The sequence below is a fragment of the Nyctereutes procyonoides genome, unplaced genomic scaffold, assembly GCF_905146905.1.
Source record: "Nyctereutes procyonoides isolate TBG_1078 unplaced genomic scaffold, NYPRO_anot_genome, whole genome shotgun sequence".
NCBI classification, from domain to species: domain Eukaryota; kingdom Metazoa; phylum Chordata; class Mammalia; order Carnivora; family Canidae; genus Nyctereutes; species Nyctereutes procyonoides.
In genome coordinates this window covers 103,399,322-103,417,452 of record NW_026575125.1, presented here as the reverse complement: position 1 = coordinate 103,417,452, position 18,131 = coordinate 103,399,322, and the positions used below count along the sequence as shown (strand labels likewise).

Genomic DNA, 18,131 nt, shown 5'->3' with positions numbered 1-18,131 from the left:
ACACTTTTCATTCTCATAGCAACCCTGTGAAGTAGGCAGGACAAAAGATGTTTTTCCCAGTTAAAAGAGGCAGCAGCTAAGTGTCGACTGAGAGAAGTGACTTGCTTAGAATCACGTGATTGGTAAGTGGCAGAGCTGGGATTAGAATAGAGATGTGCCAGTGCCATTAAGAAAGGGGGAAAAAATACAACACTTTTAAGAAAGATTTCCAGCCGAAGTGGCTAGGAATGCTTAAAGGGGGGAAATGTTAGCTATCTGGAGGTTTGATTCACTTTGTCTTCCCTGAGGATACTGGAAAACAATTTAATTTCACTGTGTATGTGAAAAATGTTTCCACTTGTTACACAATTGTGTCCTGATATCAGTAAGTTGACCAAAGAAGGGAAAATGAATTTGCCTCTTTATGCTTGACTTTGCCCTTTTCTAAGAAGCGAAGATTCCTATCGACCCTATCTAGGCTCACCTCTCCTTGCTCCCTGACAAAACCTTTTTCTCTGTCTGCACGGAAATACCTCATTTGCCAGAGGGGCCACGTCGATTCCCTGTTCTTTGCCCACCCTTGCATTGCCTTTCCCTCCGTCCCCTTCTCCTTTTGAGTTTCCTGCTTCCGGGAAGCCTTCCGCAGCACCCCTTGTGTCCTTCTGTCATCATACTGATTATACCATATATGTTAGATCACAGCATCCTCTGTCAATCTTAATACTAACCTGCCAGAAGCAAGGTGTGGAATGAAATGGAGAGGAGACTGGCATAAGAAAATGTGCAGAGGTCATTTCTTCATGATTTGACAACTGACCAGGGAGAAGGAGGACTCCCGGGCACTGAACTTTTATTTCTCAGTGACCAGGGGAAGAATGTTGCCTTTACCACTACAAGTAGGGAAATTTCAAGGCATTGGTCATTTGAAGGGCCAGGAGATAAATTCTTCCCGGGCATTTTGGGTTCAAGATGCCACTTGCTCCTTGCTGTTCTCTAAAGTAATATTCCAATTAAAAAAATAATAACTGCAAGCTTCATGCACCTTTCACTTCTGGCAGATGCCCCTTCTCCATTCACAGGGAAGGCAAACAGCCCTCTTGTGTACATGTCAGCTTTCTTCTCCTGAAAATGTCTTTACCTTCACATGTGGTGCTTTCTCCTAATGGTGCCTAGATTTTCTGAGTCTCCTGTCACTTTGCTTGGTGTGTTGTCTCCTCCCTTCCTCCGTAGCTTTTTTGCTCCCACCTTCTTCTGACTCACACATCTAATATCTGAAACACAAATTTGTCTTTTTTCATAGATCTCTCTTTCCCTGTTTTCCCTTCACCCCTCTGAGCTTTCACAAAGCTTAATCCACACCACACTGCCTCTCATTCCTTGTCTCCTAATTCCTTGCCAACTATTCAGCCAGTTTGTGATCTCACTACTTCTATCACCACGCTATTAAAAAACTGTTCTTGCAGGGGCACCTGGCTCAGTTGGTTAAGCTTCTGACCATTGATTTTGGCTCAGGTCCTGATCTCAGGGTCCTGGAATCGAGTTTTGCGTCAGGCTCAGCACAGAGTCTGCTTGTCCCTCTCCCTCTGCTCCTCCCTCTGCTCACACTCTCTCAAAAAAAAAAAAATACATAAATAAAATCTTGAAAAAAACCAACAAAACTCTGTTCTTGCAAAAGTCACCAGTGCCCACTTCATTGCTAGTGGCAGGGTCCTCTTTTCTTAGCCCACTTGAGTTATTTGCTTTACTGAACACCACTAACCAGCACCCTCCTTCAAGTGCTTGGCTTTTTTCTTAGCCTGCACATTAACACTTGTTTCCCATACTAGACACTGCATTGTTCCTCCCTGTCCTCCTTTTGGGTCTTCTCTCCAGTTCTGTCTAAATTGACAAGTTGTACATCATATAGATGTAGCATCTAAATTTCTGACTTTCTCTGCAAGCAGCTTTTTGCAGTTTTTGACTTTCCTGATGATTTCTTTGCTGCTGGGGTTTCTTTTGTTCTCTGGACACATCCATACTCTCTTCCATGGTACTGTTAGTCTTTCTGCCTTATTTACTTGCCTAGTAGCTTAGTGTTTTTCTTTCTTTTTTTTTAAAGATTTATTTATTTATTTGAGAGAGTGCACATGCAGCAGCAGGAGGAAGGGTAGAGGGAGAGAGAGAATCCATAGACAGATCCCCACTGAACGTGGAGGAGCCCAATGTGGGGCTTGATCCTAGGACCCCAAGATCATGACCTGAGCTGAAACCAAGAGTCGGCCCCTTGGCCACCTAACCAACTGAGCCACACAGGCGCCCCACTTAGTGTTTTTCAAATGGCCTTATTAAGAGTTTACCAGTAAACATGTGTTACTTTTCTAGTGGAAAAAAAACTTAAAGACTTTATGACTAAAATCCTCTTATGTTTTCAGAGCATAGGAGAGGGAAAAAGAAAGGGTGGGTACTAAAGAGATACCCTTTGAGGCAAAATCATATTTCATTGTATAAGTTTAAAAAATTTAACCCAAAATAGCTTTTGCCTAAAAAGCTTAGCAGTTTATCACTGTTTTATACTACTTACTACATTAGGATTTTTAGATGTTTAAGAGGGTAGGGCTTCTTGTAACAGGATCATTGTCTTATTTGGTCTAAATAGCATTACAAATTTATTTGCATTTAATTAGGGAATAAATAGCTTACATTAAGGATATTGGAACCCTGTAAGAGCTGTTGAGATGAAATGTACCTTTCATTTTTTATCAGATTGGGATTATTTTGAAGGAACATAATTTGGCCCCCAAATAATTTTAGCTTTGTGTTGTCAAAAAATGATGATCTAAGGGAGAGCAACAGTTACCTGAAAAATACACATTGCCTTCCACATTGATTTTTCTTAACTAGTAAGTAAGGGTTTGCGGTGATAGTGGTAGTGACCACATTTTAGAATTGATTTAGATCACACAAGCAAAATTTTCTTGTTACAGTTTTAAAGTGTTTTTGATCAACCCTAATTATGGATAAACTACTAAGCCAGGCTTGTTAACTTGTCTTCCTCCATGGGTACATCAGTGTTAAAATGACTAAACTCAGATTTTTCTTTTCCTTCTTACATAGTTCCTTATTTTAGATAAGTGAGGGTTAGTGGATATTTCCAAGGCCTGGAATCTTTTTTTTTTTTTTTACATAAATGTACATAGCCCTGCATTCATTTGGGAAAAGTGTTAAAGTCAATGCCTGTCTGGCGACAGATGGTGCTTTGAGGTTGGATACCTGGTGTACCTGGTGAATGTCCCGCCTCTAGTATGTTAATGTTCAGTGGTCTAAAGACCTCCATCTTAGAAAATAATATGAAATCTTAGCTGGGAGGAGGTTAGATACCGGGGCTGACAGAAAACTGCTGCCTTGTGATTCAGTAAATAGTAAATGTTTACTTTTCCTTTCCAGTTGCTGTCGTCCTCCCCTAATCGTGTTCCTAGTAGCCGACTGCATCAGATCAAAAGGGTAAATTTTACTTCTTAGCCCAGAGCTACAATTGTTTGAATTGTTCATTTTGATTTTATTTTCATTCTGAAGATTTAGCTACTAAACCTGAGTCAGGCTGCCACTCTAGGTGGCTGCAGACAGCCAAAAATTCTTTGAGTGTGCAGGTGAAACGCAGATGTGGCAGGAGTGATGATCTTAGAATGTTCTGCCGCCCTGTGATATTGCCAAAGAAGGCAGGGAAGTCTTTGAAAATTTTCTTCGAAGTAGAGAACCGTGTGGCTGTAGATAAATACTGTTTTCAGCACATGTTTGTCTTTGCAGGAGGAAGGCATGGATATGATGAACAGGGAAACAGCACACGAACGGTTAGTGTTTCACAAAAACAGGGCCTAGGTGTTGTATGTCTCATTCTGAGCACTGATGGCCTTTCATTTTTGTTTGTTTTAGGGAAGTGCAGACAGCGATGCAGATAAGCCAATCATGGGATGAGAGCTTGAGCTTGGTAAAGTTCTCCCATGTTTGCTTGTTTAATTGTTTTTTTCTTTTTCTTTCTGGAAACCTTTATGTTGTTCATTGGCTTTGTTAATTTTTTTCATACCCTCCTGTCCTTCCATTTCCAAATTTGTATTCATTTCTAATCTCTGCTTTTCCACCAGAACATGAGATTGCAACTTTTTAGAGTTTGTACATTTCTGTCCTAAAAATGTAGGCATGTTTAAGTAGTAGAGAAGAGCTGTGATGTGCTGAATTGTGAATTATGAGGAAATACGTTTTATGTTCACAGAGTGACAGTGATTTTGAGAAGCCGGAGAAACTATATTCTCCTAAAAGGATTGACTTCACTCCAGTTTCTCCGGCACCATCACCCACCAGAGGATTTGGAAAGGTAGGCTCATTGATAAGATGTTAACTCTCTTTCACACTCCAAGCTGTTTGCTCTCTAAAGTACACACACACAGCTTCATTTGTAAAGAATCCATGACTGGAAGGAAAATTAATGGAAGTCTGTGATAATAACTTGAAAAAATGGTATATCAATATATGTATATATTCTTGTGTGTGTGTATACCTATATAGATATACATAGCTAAGCAGTTTTAAGGATTTTGTTTCTCTTATTTTGAGAACCTTTTGAAAGCTGGAGCACTAGAACTATTTAAATATTAAATATGTTTTTTCTAGCAATGTTTTTCACCATCCTTACAAATGTTTGTGAGCAGCAGTGGGCTGCCACCAAGTCCTGTTCCTAGTCCAAGACGCTTTACCAAGTAAGTAAACCTACTTTTCAAAAATGTGGTTTGAAATGCTACACTTTGAATTTGTCTCTCCTGATGAGCTTTTTTATCAACATTTTCTTATGGAAATTTTCAAACAGCAAAATTGAACACAGTGAGTATCCTATACTACCTACCACCTGTATTCTATCAGTGATGTTTTACCAGATACGCATTTTTTGAGACAGTGCCAGAGAATGAACACACACACACACGCACAAAATATCCTTTGTTGAGGATAAGGAAAAAAAATTTAAGGTTATAGACCAGTCAAATCCAAATAAATTTTTAATAAGGTTTATCTTTTTTTTAAAAAAAAAAAAGCTATCGTAGATACCTTGTTTTATAAAATGATTTTTAAAAATAGCTTCAAACGCTATGTTGTTTCAGATTGCTATATGCCAGGTTAAATCTCATTTTGGCATTTCAGTTCCTCAAATTACAACATGGGCATTTTCCAACCGTCAATTTTTTTGTATATTTTTTTATTGGAGTTTGATTTGCCAACATATAGTATAACACCCAGTGCTCATCCCGTCAAGTGCCCTCCTCGGTGCCCATCACCCAGTCACCCCAAGCCGACTGTCAATTTTATTGCTTTATTTGGTGGGCTATAACATTTATCTTGCATCTTAGAAGCACTTCACATTCTCTTGTTTGTTTATTCTTTAAAGCAAGAGGAGTCAGAGTCCAGTCAAATGTATCAGGCCCAGTGTTCTTGGTCCCCTGAAAAGAAAAGGTAAGCATCCCATTTCTGATATTAAACCTAGTTGAGCTTGAATGACAAATTAGAATTTGTCTGAAATTAGCTCAAGGCATGACTCCTTTTTTCTAAAGAAATGTGAAATATTCTTCCCAACGTATGCTTTACAGATTCTAAATTTTGTGAATTAGTTATCTGATACTATGTTTTTTACACTTCCTAACTGAATCTTATTCATATATTCATATTACCAATATATATTCCAAAAATTTTGCCTCTGAGTGATCTGAATAGAAAGCAGATGCAAGTTAATACGTTGCAAAAGTATGTGCTTATGTCCTAGCAAATACATTTCTAAACATGCTGCATGCTCAGATATAAGCCACCACCAAATTATGCCTCACAAAGAGAGGCTGCCTCTTATTCGAGTCCATAGGGTTTTTGATATGAAGGGGGTGCTCTTAGTTACATTATTTTGAACCACAGAGTTCTAAACTAGAATGGTCTCACTCAGTGCTAGTTTTAGATGCCTGTGAGGGCCCTGGATGGAGTCTACTTTAAAAAGGCACAAAAAATTAACATAGGTTGAGTCATTATTCCTCGGACTATTCTCATATGATTGTAAGCATTGGATGTCACTTTAAACAAGAGTCTTTTTTAAAAAAGATTTTATTTTATTTCATTTCATTTCATTTCATTTCATTTCATTTCATTTCATTTCATTTCATTTCATTTATTTCATTTATTTATTTATTTATTTATTTATTTATTTATTTATTTATTTATTTATTTATGACACACACAGAGGAAGAGACATAGGTAGAGAGAGAAGCAGGCTTCATACAGGAAGTCCGATGTGGAACTCGATCCCTGGACTCCGGGATCACACCCTGAGCCGAAGGCAGACTCTCAACTGCTGAGCCACCCAGGCATCCCTAAACAAGAGTCTTAATAATTTTGAAAAAACAATTTAGTAAGTGGTTTATTTGTGCCAGTCACCTTTGCGGCCAGGAAAGCAGTCCCTCTCCTAATACTAGGTAAACAGGTATTTTCAGCTTTGGTGGAAACTTTCCACTGACAGTGCCATGCACAGAGTCAAAAAGTACAATATTTCAGATAACTTAAAGTTAGTGTGCTCTGGAAAATAGGTTTCGATATGGTGATGATGTTTATATTTAGTGAATAAATTTTGTTTTATGACCTAGTAGCCTTTTACCTTAATGCTGCAAGGAATTATTTAAAGTTTTAAGGACCTTCTCAGGAGCTGTTAGGTGAAAATAACACTTGGAAACTAAAGCTATTATTATCATTGTTATTATTAATTTTCGATATGTTACAGGAAATTGGTGGAATTAGTATGGTTGGTTCATTTAGAAGCTATTCCAAAATATACCAGCAGATGGAGGAATTCTTTAATAAAAAGGGCTAAAGTGTTTTGCTGATGAGGTGTTGAAAGCTGGGCAGTAGCTTTTAAAAGCTCCATATTAAAGCATGGCAAAAGTAAATAAAAAATATAACCTTTCCTGAGTTAATAATTTTCAGAATGGCTCCAGAAGAAAGATAATATGAATTAATTGATAATATGAAGGGGAAAAAAATGAATGTTGCATTTGTTCTTGCTTGATCTTTTTCCATCACAAGCCTCTTGTACAGCTTTTTTACTATTATTTCTTTTTTTTAAAGATTAATTAATTAATTTATTTATTTATTTATGATAGAGAGAGAGAGGCAGAGACACAGGCAGAGGGAGAAGCAGGCTCCATGCCAGGAGCCTGACATGGGACTCGATTCTGGGACTCCAGGATCGCGCCTTGGGCCAAAGGCAGGCGCCAAACTGCTGAGCCACCCAGGGATCCCCTCTTGTACAGCTTTAAGTTCACAGTTACTGAGTTCCCATTGGAGTATATAGTTAGGCCCAAGAATTAAATTTTATTTCATATTCCATTTTATTTTTTTTCATATTCCATTTTAAAGCTCAGATGAGGAGCCTCAAAACTAAGATATTTGTGTGTTTTAGATCATAGCTTATTTGAAAAGGGGCTTTTTGTGTCTGAGGGCTTTGAGGCTTTGCATTCCTGGTGGCAAGGTGGTTACTCAATGGATGCAAAGTTTTTATGCTACCTTATAGATGTTCTGAGACAATTTATAAGATTGAGGTAGCCAGTACAACACCAATTTTGTGAATGGATTAATAATTGCTTTCAATTACAGAGGGGTATTCAAAGTAACTTCTTAAAATCTTCACTTTTACTAAGTAGTCTAAAGCAACCTTTGATTTATACGCCATTTATTAGACTACATACTTTTTAACCCATTTGGCTTCAACTCAGGAAATGTTCCAGTATTAAAATAATATAAAATCAATCGTCTTAACTAATTCTCTAGAATAAATCATTATTCACTATGAGCTTCAGCTGTTTGGGGATTCTTTATTTCTGCTGTGCTAAGCCTTGATTCATTTTGCCCAATGCAGTCAGTGTTCTGCTCTTCTATTAAAGAACATGACTATATCCGTAGCATGCTAAATAAAAAAGGGTTTTTTGTTTTCTTTTTTTTTTTTTTTTTTTAGGGCTGCTTACTTTTGGTTGAGGTTATATGGAAGTATTAAAGCATGAGAAAAAACATCTTCGAAGTAATGGCTTGACAAAGTATTCTATTCTGAACCTTAAACAGAGATCATCCCATTTTAGCACCATGCCTGTATCTGTAAATCATTTCACAGTAGCATCTCTTTCTGTTTTAGGTGAAATGGAGACGGAAAGCCAGCCCAAGAGGCTCTTCCAAGGCACTACCAGTATGCTGTCTCCGGAGGCTGCTCAACTGTCTGATCTCAGTTCATGGTAAAAAATGAAATAAAAAAAATGAAATCAAATCCAAAGGATGTTAGGGTATGATCTATTTAAAAAGAGCCACATCAAAAGCATATTGGAATCATTTGATATAATATTCAATTTTTTATTCATGCTCTCTAGAGGGGAAAGCTCCACGGAGGTACAGATAATGTGGGAAAAAAAGCAGATCATTTGAAAGTCACTGAGCACACCTTTAGAAGTGTGTGTGTTTTTGGCACCTTCATCTGCCTTCCTAGCTCCTGTTAGGTCAGCCTCTCTCAGTAGGTGCTAATGGTGCAGGGGCGTGGCGACAGCTGGATGGTGTGAGAAAGAGTTTCTGGGTTGCTGTGGAAAATGTGCCTTGATCGTAGCTGCTCTGCCTGCATTTTGTATTATATCCTTTGGATGTATCGGAGAGTACCGGCATCCTCTGAAGCATGGCCTTTTCTGTTGTTATAAAATCTTTTTGAAGTTTTTGGGATATTCTGTCACAGTCCTAACTAGGGTTTTGTTTTTATACTAGCACTTCCTGATTCCTGTGGTCTAGTCACATAATTTTTTTTAAGTCTTACTTATCTGAGTTTAGGTATCTAAGGCCCTTCAATGTTTTTGTGCAAAAAATTATCTTCTTTTCATATGCCTGAAGTTGAGTACTTGGATGCCTACATACCTATTGGAAGGAAGGGGCAGGGATAGTGGCAATAGCCAGGTAACATTTTGAAATCTTTCAGTCTGTATTTCTAATCAACTCACTGAGCACCCATGTTCTGGACATAATTGTGTATGTGTATGGACTTTTTGTTCCCTGAGTTTTATAGGTGAGGGTCTTTTTTTAAAAGCCCAAAAGTGCATTCACTTTAAAAATAGAAGGATGGTGCCCTCTAAATGGAAGAATTGTGTAAGTAATACTTATAAGGATTAGAGATTCTTTGTTTCCAGATCACATATTCATTGTTTTGTGTAAGATAACTTGTACTTCTAGTTGACCAAGAAGTCACAGATTCTTCTAGTATTAGACTCGTTGATCAGTACTGTTCTAACCTTGGAACAGATGCCTTTTAGATTATTCTAGCTATTTTCAGCCCCACAGTCTCTCTTCTCTCTCATCTATGTCTGTCCTTGGTAGCTCAGTGTGCTAATTTTGGCATAGAGTGCCTTTCCAGGTATGTAGATGATTGCAAAGAGAAAACTTCTAAAGCTTGTCAAGAGGACTAGTGGATGAAACTCTATACTTAGTGGAAACTGCCTATCACTTTTATGGTAAAGTGTGTTTTAATATAGGCACATGACATTAAAAATAGCTTTGCTTACCCAGTTGCTAACCAAGTAACCAAGTTGGGGAAAAGATAGGGAAGACTTTTGATAAGCTGAGAACATACATTGTTAAGTGGGTTTTTTTTTTTAAAAAAAAAAAGTTTCATAGACTGTACAGGATGCCATAAAACAGATTCAGACAAATAAATAAGAAAGGAAAGAGGGGATCCCTGGGTGGCTTAGTGGTTTGGCACCTGCCTTTGGCCCAGGGCGCGATCCTGGAGTCCCAGGATCGAGTCCCATGTCAGGCTCCCAGCATGGAGCCTGCTTCTCCCTCCTCCTGTGTCTCTGCCTCTCTCTCTCTCTCTCTCTCTGTGTGTGACTATCATAAATAAATAAAAAAAAAGAAAGGAAAGAGAGGGTCCGGGATTTACCAAGGATCCTTACCCCTTGTCCAGACGTTTATTCCTCTGAATAGCAAAACTTGAGTAGTCAACAATGGTGGCTGCGGTGAGGGTCCTATTTCTGTTGTCACTACTCACATTCTCCTTAGACTTGTGACTAGCTATGAGAGCCCTGGGGACATCCACATTGATGATCAAGGGCACTTTTTGATCCATAAAGACAAAAGGTTTGCCTCACACTGGAAAGATTTGCTTTATTCATGGCTAGTCATAGAGTGATAATAAGCCAACATAACAGTGTTATATTAAAATAAATTTATTACTCAAAATTCACAAAACTAAGTGTGAAAGGTATTTAAGTAACTAAACTTTAAAAGATGTTTTCAGTAAGTTCATAGCATCTGTACTCCTGAGGATATTAAAACTTAAAATTGCACCGACTTTTTGGACACTTTGTATCCTAATATTGCTGACATTTATGTCTGTAATGCAGAGATTCTAAACATGAGTTACTCATGCTATGTAAAAAATTTTTTTTGATGCATAAAAATTGGATCCTGCTTTTGCAAACGCTTTTTTTTTCTATCTCTGTAATGCAGTTTCATTGATCAGACATCGGTATTCTTAGAAATGAGGACAGAGACAGAGACTCTGTGTTCTGGTTTCTGTTGCCAAGGATTGCGATCTACTTGATAACCAGGGAAACCATTTTTATACGTTTTAGGGAGCAGAAGAGGTAGCAGTTCATTAGCAGAGGGTATCTCCTCATTTAAATTGTCATACTTTGTTCCTGCCCTACTCTACAAAGAAAAGATGGATTTTAAAACTTTAATTTTTTTTATTTTAAAACTTTAAATTAAACTTTACATATTAGATAATGGTCTTTCAAATCTGACATCTTTGAAGTGTAAATTAAGCATGAAGTTTGAGTATGGACCTACTTGGAGTTTGTGTCCAGTGTGCCAACTACTGCCCAAAGGAAAAAGTAGGCCTGCTCTTTATATATTTTTTACTAGATGAAAACTCTGAGATCTTTGCCAGCCAAAGCTGGAAAACCTTGTCAACCACAAGGCAGGAATTATGTCATTCTGCATTTAGTTCTTCTGAACCTCAAGAATTTGATCATAGCTTGGAATTACACCTTTCCATGGCGCTTTGATTCTTTTTGCATGTTGGGAATTCTTGTTATGCTCCTCGTTCCCTGGGGAACAAGATTATCTGTGGCTTGCTACATGAAATAAAGGAGTTCTGAGGGCCACTAACCATGTAGTGAAGGTTAAGTGATAGTCTGTTTCTCATACGGAAAAGGAAAAGTTCTCCCAAAAAATTTCTTGCCCAGTGCATCGTAGTGTTGGTGTGACTGCTAATTTAACCTTGACAGTTGTATTTTAACATTTTTCATTAGATTTCACTTAGTGATTTTCACATTGTTTTTAATGGTATATGTATCATGGCAAGAGAGTTTAATCAGGAATATGTGATGTGTACAAAGAATATGATTTAATTGTGATTTATTGACTAATAGAACTGTATACATATATCTTGAACGTGTTTAAGGGAGCAGCTTAGACATCTGTGCTGGTACTTTTAAACTCCTATCCCCAAGGTAACTGGAAATGATTATACTTAAATGTGTGATCTTAAAAACTTAGGAGTTAAATGCAGAAATATGATGTTGGATCTTTCTAAGGTAAGATGATTGAGGCCAGAAAACTTACCCGTGGGCCTGTTTAGCCCACACCATGGGGCAGGGGATGCCCCATAGTCTTACCTTATACCAGAATCTATTCAGGGCTTGATAGGGCTGTGGCTAATTTCTAGTCTATTTCCCTGCCTGTTCCTAATCTGATGGAACCCAGATTATTGACTGGACAAGGCACAAAGTGGCACCAGATGGGTAATAGCGTGAGTCACACTGGACATCCTGATTCTGTTGTTACTTTATCCTTTGAATGTTTTAATGATTCTCTTATACTTGCATCCTTATTTTTTTAGACAGAGGGCACTACTTCAATAATCATAAGTATTTTTGGTTGTGCAGTTCAGATAATGCATCACTATGTATACTCGGTGGCCAGAATGAATTAGAATTAGTTCATTTTTGATTCGTGTACTCCTGTGTCCAGTTCGAACTTTCTAGGTCCTTTGCTTTCCTCACATTGTCTGGGTCTCAGCCGTTAATCTAAGGCCCATTCACACCTCCATTAGAGCTTCCGCTAGGAAAGGAAAAAGATAAACTCAAATTGGACCATACTTTGTTGCTTTTAGAAGGCCTGGTAGAAGGTTGACAAGTGAACGCTATAAAAGTCACTTTTGTTCAGTGATCTCTCTATAAATAAAAAAATCATGTCAATCTTTTTTTTACGCAGATTTACTAACAGTGGGTAATCTATGACAGTGGGTAGTCTCTGCTTCCATGACCATGCATAGTAGTGTCAGATTTATTAACAGAAACTAGATTTAACAGATTTTAGTTTAGTGAAAATATCTGGTTAATGGTTTACCAAGTTCTGAATCTAAATTACACTGGAGCCTAAATGTAAGTATGCTATTTTACTATTAATGAACAAAATTTTTCATATGTTCATATTTAATAATAGAAAAGAACTTCCTGAAACAGAATATATGAAACAAAATGTTCAGATTTGTATTCTTTTTTCTCAGTAACTTCTTGGTAATTTCTCTGTTAGCTTATTTCTTATTTGTCTTAAGGTAATCAACAGTGTTAGATGGGAGCTTTCTTCTCATGAGCCATGTTCTGTGTTTTTGAATGAATACAGGATTCACCTACGCAAGCAGGTCTTATTACAAATGGAATCTTTTAACCCAGGGCTCACCATAAGTCTGGTGGTTGGAATAAGAAAGTCTTTATTTATATTCAGATTATCTGCTTGGTGGCCAAATTTTAATCTAAGCCTGTTTCTTCCTGCCAAGTAGCACAGAGCGTGTCCTTCGGCTGCCTGGCCAATATGTGCTTTAGGAAAGTAAATTCATTTTAATATTAGTCTAGGCAAAATGCTGCAGGAGGAAAAATCACATATGTTCCAAAGGCAAATATAAAGGTCTTTTGATTTTCCAATGCCTTAGATTATCTGTGTAACTTTCTTTCAGTAGTTTGAATAATTCATATTTTAGACGTATTTTACTATTGGGTTGAAAATATAGCAGTGCCAGCTAAATTTTCCAAACTTCTTACTTAAAAGTGCTGTTATTAATGATGCATTTCACAGTAGTGAGCTTAGAGTGGGAGTACCGTGGACTGTACTGTTTCCATTTTTATGTTTACTCTTCCGAAGCTTATTTGTATTCTGCCTCCACCTAAAAACAATCCACAGGCAATAGAAAAATAGCAGAGAAGTGGGGGGAAGGTGTTACATGCCATTGAGGTGGAGGGAAGGATATCAGGCCTAGAAACTTCCAAATGTATCATGGGTTGCTTAACACTGGAAATATATTAACTCGGAGATCCATAAAAGTGATCATATATAAGACCCCCCCCCAAAAAAAAAGAAAAAGATTCCCAACATTTAGCCTCAGAGCATATTAGACCAGGTTGGGCTTTTGTGAAAGAGCTAGTGACCAGACTTCAGCTAAAATCTATATTCCCTGATTCATTATTCCTTCTCCAATTCTACACTTGCTTCCCTCTTCAAAATTAAAAAGTGTGTCTATGTAAATCCTAAAACTGCCTGACTACCTCTCCAGCTTTGTCTCTCATTGTGTTCTCACTCTCTGTACTTACAGCCACACTAGCCTGCTTTTGGCTCCTAAAACTACCCTTGCTTCCTCCCAGACCATACCTAGTTAATGCCTACTCATCTTTCAGATGACAGCTCAAGTGTCACTTTGAGGGAACGTGTTCCTCTAAATTAGATCGAGTTACTCATGTTATATGCCCGTGGAGCCCTTTGTATCTTGCTTTTACTGCTTTGATCACAAATTACATATGTATTAGCATGATTACTTAAATGTCTGTCTCCTGTACTGTAATATAAGTTCCATGAGGGCAGGGATCATGTCTGTCTTAGACACATCGTATTTCTAATATCTAGCATACTTCCTGCACTTGGCAGGTAGTCAGTAAATATTAGAATAAATGAATGAGTGAAAAAGTGAATTCAGGCCAGATATTGAGCATAGAATTTATATGTTGGATTGATGGGACGCAGAGCCAGAAAGGCAACCTGGTACGAAATTGTGAAGGCTGTTAATTTTGAACACTGAAGTAAGAAGCCAGGTTTATGAAGCAGGCTGGATGGAGGGTTGGCAGCCCTGAGAGCCTCGACTAGATGGGTAAGGCATCCCTGGGCTGGGTTATAGAGGCTCTGATGCCCAAAGAAGGAGTTTGAGTGGAAGGATGGGAGCAGAAGCTAGCTGTGAGAATCAAAGAGGCAAGTGGAGGGTCAGAGTATTGGGTCCGTGGCTATAGAACATTCCTTTTAGCAGCCTAACTGGATAGTCACTGGAGGCTTGTAGAGACATCAGCGACACCTTTGTGTTCTGAAAGCAAGAGAAAAGGAAACAGTGTCCAAAATTCATCAAATTAGAAGAATTTAAAAGACAAACAACAGAGGGAGAAATTTAAAAAAAAATGTGTTTGAATTGAAGGTGTCATGGGAATGGGGAAGCAGTCCAATTTAGAGTAGTTGAATGCCTGTGTTCTGGAGCAGAGGAACTGTGAAGCAGTGTCCTTAGTAGGATACTTCAGACAGTCTAGGGTACCTCAATGAGTAACCATTCATCTTACTCGAAGGCTGATGGGAAGGGAAGAAGATAAATCTCAGGATAGCAATCTCTTGGGCTGAAGGTAAGGGAACTCCCTCACGAAAATCATGACACATCAAGAGGAATGCTTCCTGTATTTTGGACATTCTGGTGCTTCCAAGAGAGCACTAAAATGATACAGAACTTGAATGTCTTACTTTGGATTTCTGTGACCTTGTTTTTGCAGGTACCCGAATATAGTAGTACATTATGTAGTTCATTGCTGTTGCTTATGCTTTTTATTATTTACAAATGCTCTTACTGATTTGTGAGTTCTTGAAACTATGTCGTTGCATGTTATGTTTACCTTTACCCTGATAGATGCATCTGCTTATAATTCTTTTTGCTTTGTCCTCAGTTCAGATATTTTGGATGGCAGTAGTAGCAGCAGTGGCTTATCCTCAGACTCACTGGCTAAAGGCAGCACAACCGCAGAGTCTCCAGTAGCATGCTCCAATTCATGCTCTCCGTTCATCTTGATGGATGATCTCTCACCCAAGTGACTTACCCATTTCTGATTCAGTGTTTTAACTGCTGTTTCCTACATAAAACATTCAGTGAGGAACGCAGAGAACTTTGATCCATAATGAGGATTAAAGTGTGGCAGACCTAAACCATTTCAATGCCGTACTATTTGGCATCTCTCTTCTCTAAAGTTCAATTTTACGAGTGTAGTGATCTTACTTATGTCTCTTTTTGCTGATCTCATTTTGGCTCTAGTGACTAAATCTCAAATACTCATTTTTGATTGCTTAGAGCATATGTTTTTTTTCCTCAGTGCCGCAGAGAGCACCTATTTTAGAATCTATACGCTTAAGGAAAGCACTAATGTGTATTTTTGACAGAGGTTCTTTTTCCCAGCAGTGACACAACAGCTAAAGTTGATCAGAAATTCTCTTGCTTGAGAGATTTGTGTTTTTTTTCTTTTTTTGTTCTCTGTTGACTACATAGTTTCAAATCTCTTTATTTCACAATAATAGATGGATTGCTTTCAATTATATTAAATTATTATTTTTCTGCATCAGCTTAAAGTACATTATTTTGTTTCCCTTTGCTGTTTGAGCTGCTTACTTGCCATTTCTCACAGAGGGGAAGAAACACATAGTTGCTTTCATTACTATCCATACCGCTTCTTTGCTGGTGGAGTGTATGACGTGAGGATTGATTTTAGTGCAGAGAATGTAAATGGACTGATAGGATGCCTGGATTACTCACCACAGGTTCTTAGGCCTTAGCCACCACAGTTGATATTTTTCTTCCCAAACTTGTTTGTTGCCCGAAGGAATATATAAAATATTGTTAATGTTTCTAGGTGGTGTTATCAAGGAGAAGAAATTCCTGCCTTGACCAGATGTGTGGAGCATCTACAAATGAATGAATAATGTTATATACTCACAAAGCACTGTGTAGAAAAGCATACATGGAGCTTGACAGCTTGTTTCTGGTGATATTATGAGGCCTGAGGTGCCTTGGGGTACAGTGTTGTGCTGTAAAGATGGATGTCATAATGTAGGGTAGATTATGTGTCTGGTCACTACATACTGTTTCGATTGCTGCTTTTTTTTCTGATTACTTTTTTGTCATTGGATTTGTTTGTTTCGTCAATGTGGTGAGTGAGTGCCGCTGCCGACTGTGTTTTGGTTATCATGTTGCCATCAGAGTCAGAATCCAGTTCTTGTCTGTGCTGCCTCATAGTAAGGGCCATTTAATATCGGAGAAACTTTTAGGAGCTGAAAAAGTCAATGTTACTGTGCATTCTGCTTTTCAGAAGCTGTTTGAGCTGTGAACAGTGTATATGATAGTAAGTCTGAGGTACCATAAGTTATTTAATTTTTAAACGAGGAAAATCGTGATAGAGCTATTTAAAAAAAACCTGAGTGTAATCTATTGTTGTTATTTATTATTTAAAACTGTGTAAAAATGTCTGATGTGATAGATATCTTTTAATGTTCAGACATCGTAGTTGGATTGTCTGTGTTTAATATGCAAATTTGCCTGCTAGGATCATAATATTCCACTTTTTAAATGAATGTAAGAAATGAAAACTACTGCCTTTGTGTCCTTTGAAGGCAAAGATTCTTGAATTTTAAAGGAAGATGATGTGCTTTGACGGTACTCAACAGAGTACTAATACTGTATAGCTTGAAGGGAAATCTGTCCTCTTTGACTTATAAGAGAGCATCACTTAGCTTGCAGTAAGTAGTTCTGTTCTGGCATCAGACGTGGTGTTTATTTTAAACTGTAATAACCACCACGATGGCCATTAATGGCTTTATTTTTCGTATCGCTTTCACCTGTGAAAAGTCCATAAACTTTAAATCCTAATATCAATGTATATATTATGAAGAGTGTTCTCTAGTGTGCCATTTTAAAGAAAAATCACTTCGATGGTATTCAGTGTGTTTATTCTGTTTATGAAAGAACCACATTCAGATGTTTCTGCCTATATAATGCCAAGAGATGGTTTTATCTTACATCTTTATAATTTATCCACCTTCGCCCTCCTGTCTTCTTTGCCTTAAAGGGATACTTCTGGCCATGATTTCTTGGCTCTAATTTAGGACTCATAAGAAACCACCTTTGCAAATGTGATATTTAAATTTCTTTTAGAAATTCAGTGGTGGGTGAGAATTGGGACAGGAAAATGAAGTTGTTACAATAGTGTGAGAACTAGGAGATGAGATGAGTCACTTCATCGTTTAAACCGAGGTTCATTTTTATTGTTCAAATTGACTAGAAAGTTAAGTTTATGCAGGGGTTGTTTTGGAATAAATAAAAGATAGAGATGCTAACCTTCAGATGAGCTTTGTTGACAGTACTCCTTTATTTTTATATAAAGTCTAATATTTGAGAAGTGGTCATTATTATAAATTAAAATTCTCTCTTCCTATTCTAATATATCCTATTTCAGGCTTCTGTTTGAAAGCAAGTACAAGAGATGATATGATTAGAAAATCCTATAGATACTCTTTTTGCTTGACTAACTTATATAATCATACTCTGTTTCATGATAACTGCTTTTTGGAATAAATAATAGGAAGTTTTGTGAAATGCTGACCTTGTGTATATCTTAGAATGCAAATTTAATAAAGTGTGTACACATGCATAAAATTCTATAAAAGTTTTTCAAGTCTCTCTCTTTTATCCTCACTAAGAACTATTTTCTGCCTCCGTGTCCCAGTATCGCGTTCTCCGTGTCTAATTGCAGTCAAGTTTGGAGTAAAATGTATTGGGAACACAGAAGAATAGCCTCATTGAAGTTTGGGCTGTTGCCCAAAACAAAAAAGGAACCTCTCCATGTAATGTCAAGCCTTCACGAGCATTTTGTAGAATTGGACAATTTAGACAGTTTTTGCCAAGGCCACACATATTTCTTACTTCTTTTTTATTCTTTTCATGTTTTTTTTTTACATATTCATAAGACTTGGTTGTTTTGAAAGAAGATGGGGGGATTGACAGG

The 18,131-nt window shown here is 37.6% G+C and overlaps 1 protein-coding gene and 1 non-coding gene across 7 annotated transcripts in view; both read left to right on the top strand.

The window, feature by feature from the left end:
- Positions 1-18,131, top strand: part of PABIR2 (PABIR family member 2) — a 211,798-nt gene that overhangs the window by 4,330 nt on the left and 189,337 nt on the right. For 2 of the 6 annotated variants that reach the window (XM_055338363.1, XM_055338362.1), the window contains exons 3-10: positions 3,403-3,459; positions 3,763-3,806; positions 3,889-3,943; positions 4,226-4,327; positions 4,624-4,709; positions 5,390-5,454; positions 8,162-8,258; positions 15,984-17,795. In XM_055338363.1, the coding sequence (XP_055194338.1) occupies positions 3,403-3,459; positions 3,763-3,806; positions 3,889-3,943; positions 4,226-4,327; positions 4,624-4,709; positions 5,390-5,454; positions 8,162-8,258; positions 15,984-16,053 (576 nt within the window). In that variant the 3' untranslated portion in view covers positions 16,054-17,795. Of the gene's footprint in view, positions 1-3,402; positions 3,460-3,762; positions 3,807-3,888; positions 3,944-4,225; positions 4,328-4,623; positions 4,710-5,389; positions 5,455-8,161; positions 8,259-15,029; positions 17,796-18,131 lie in introns of those variants that run through there. The other 4 variants (XM_055338361.1, XM_055338360.1, XM_055338359.1 and 1 more) reach the window with 2 other exon arrangements.
- LOC129519004 (small nucleolar RNA U109) lies at positions 11,073-11,212 on the top strand. The gene has a single exon (XR_008666322.1). It is a non-coding gene; the product is annotated as a small nucleolar RNA U109 (small nucleolar RNA).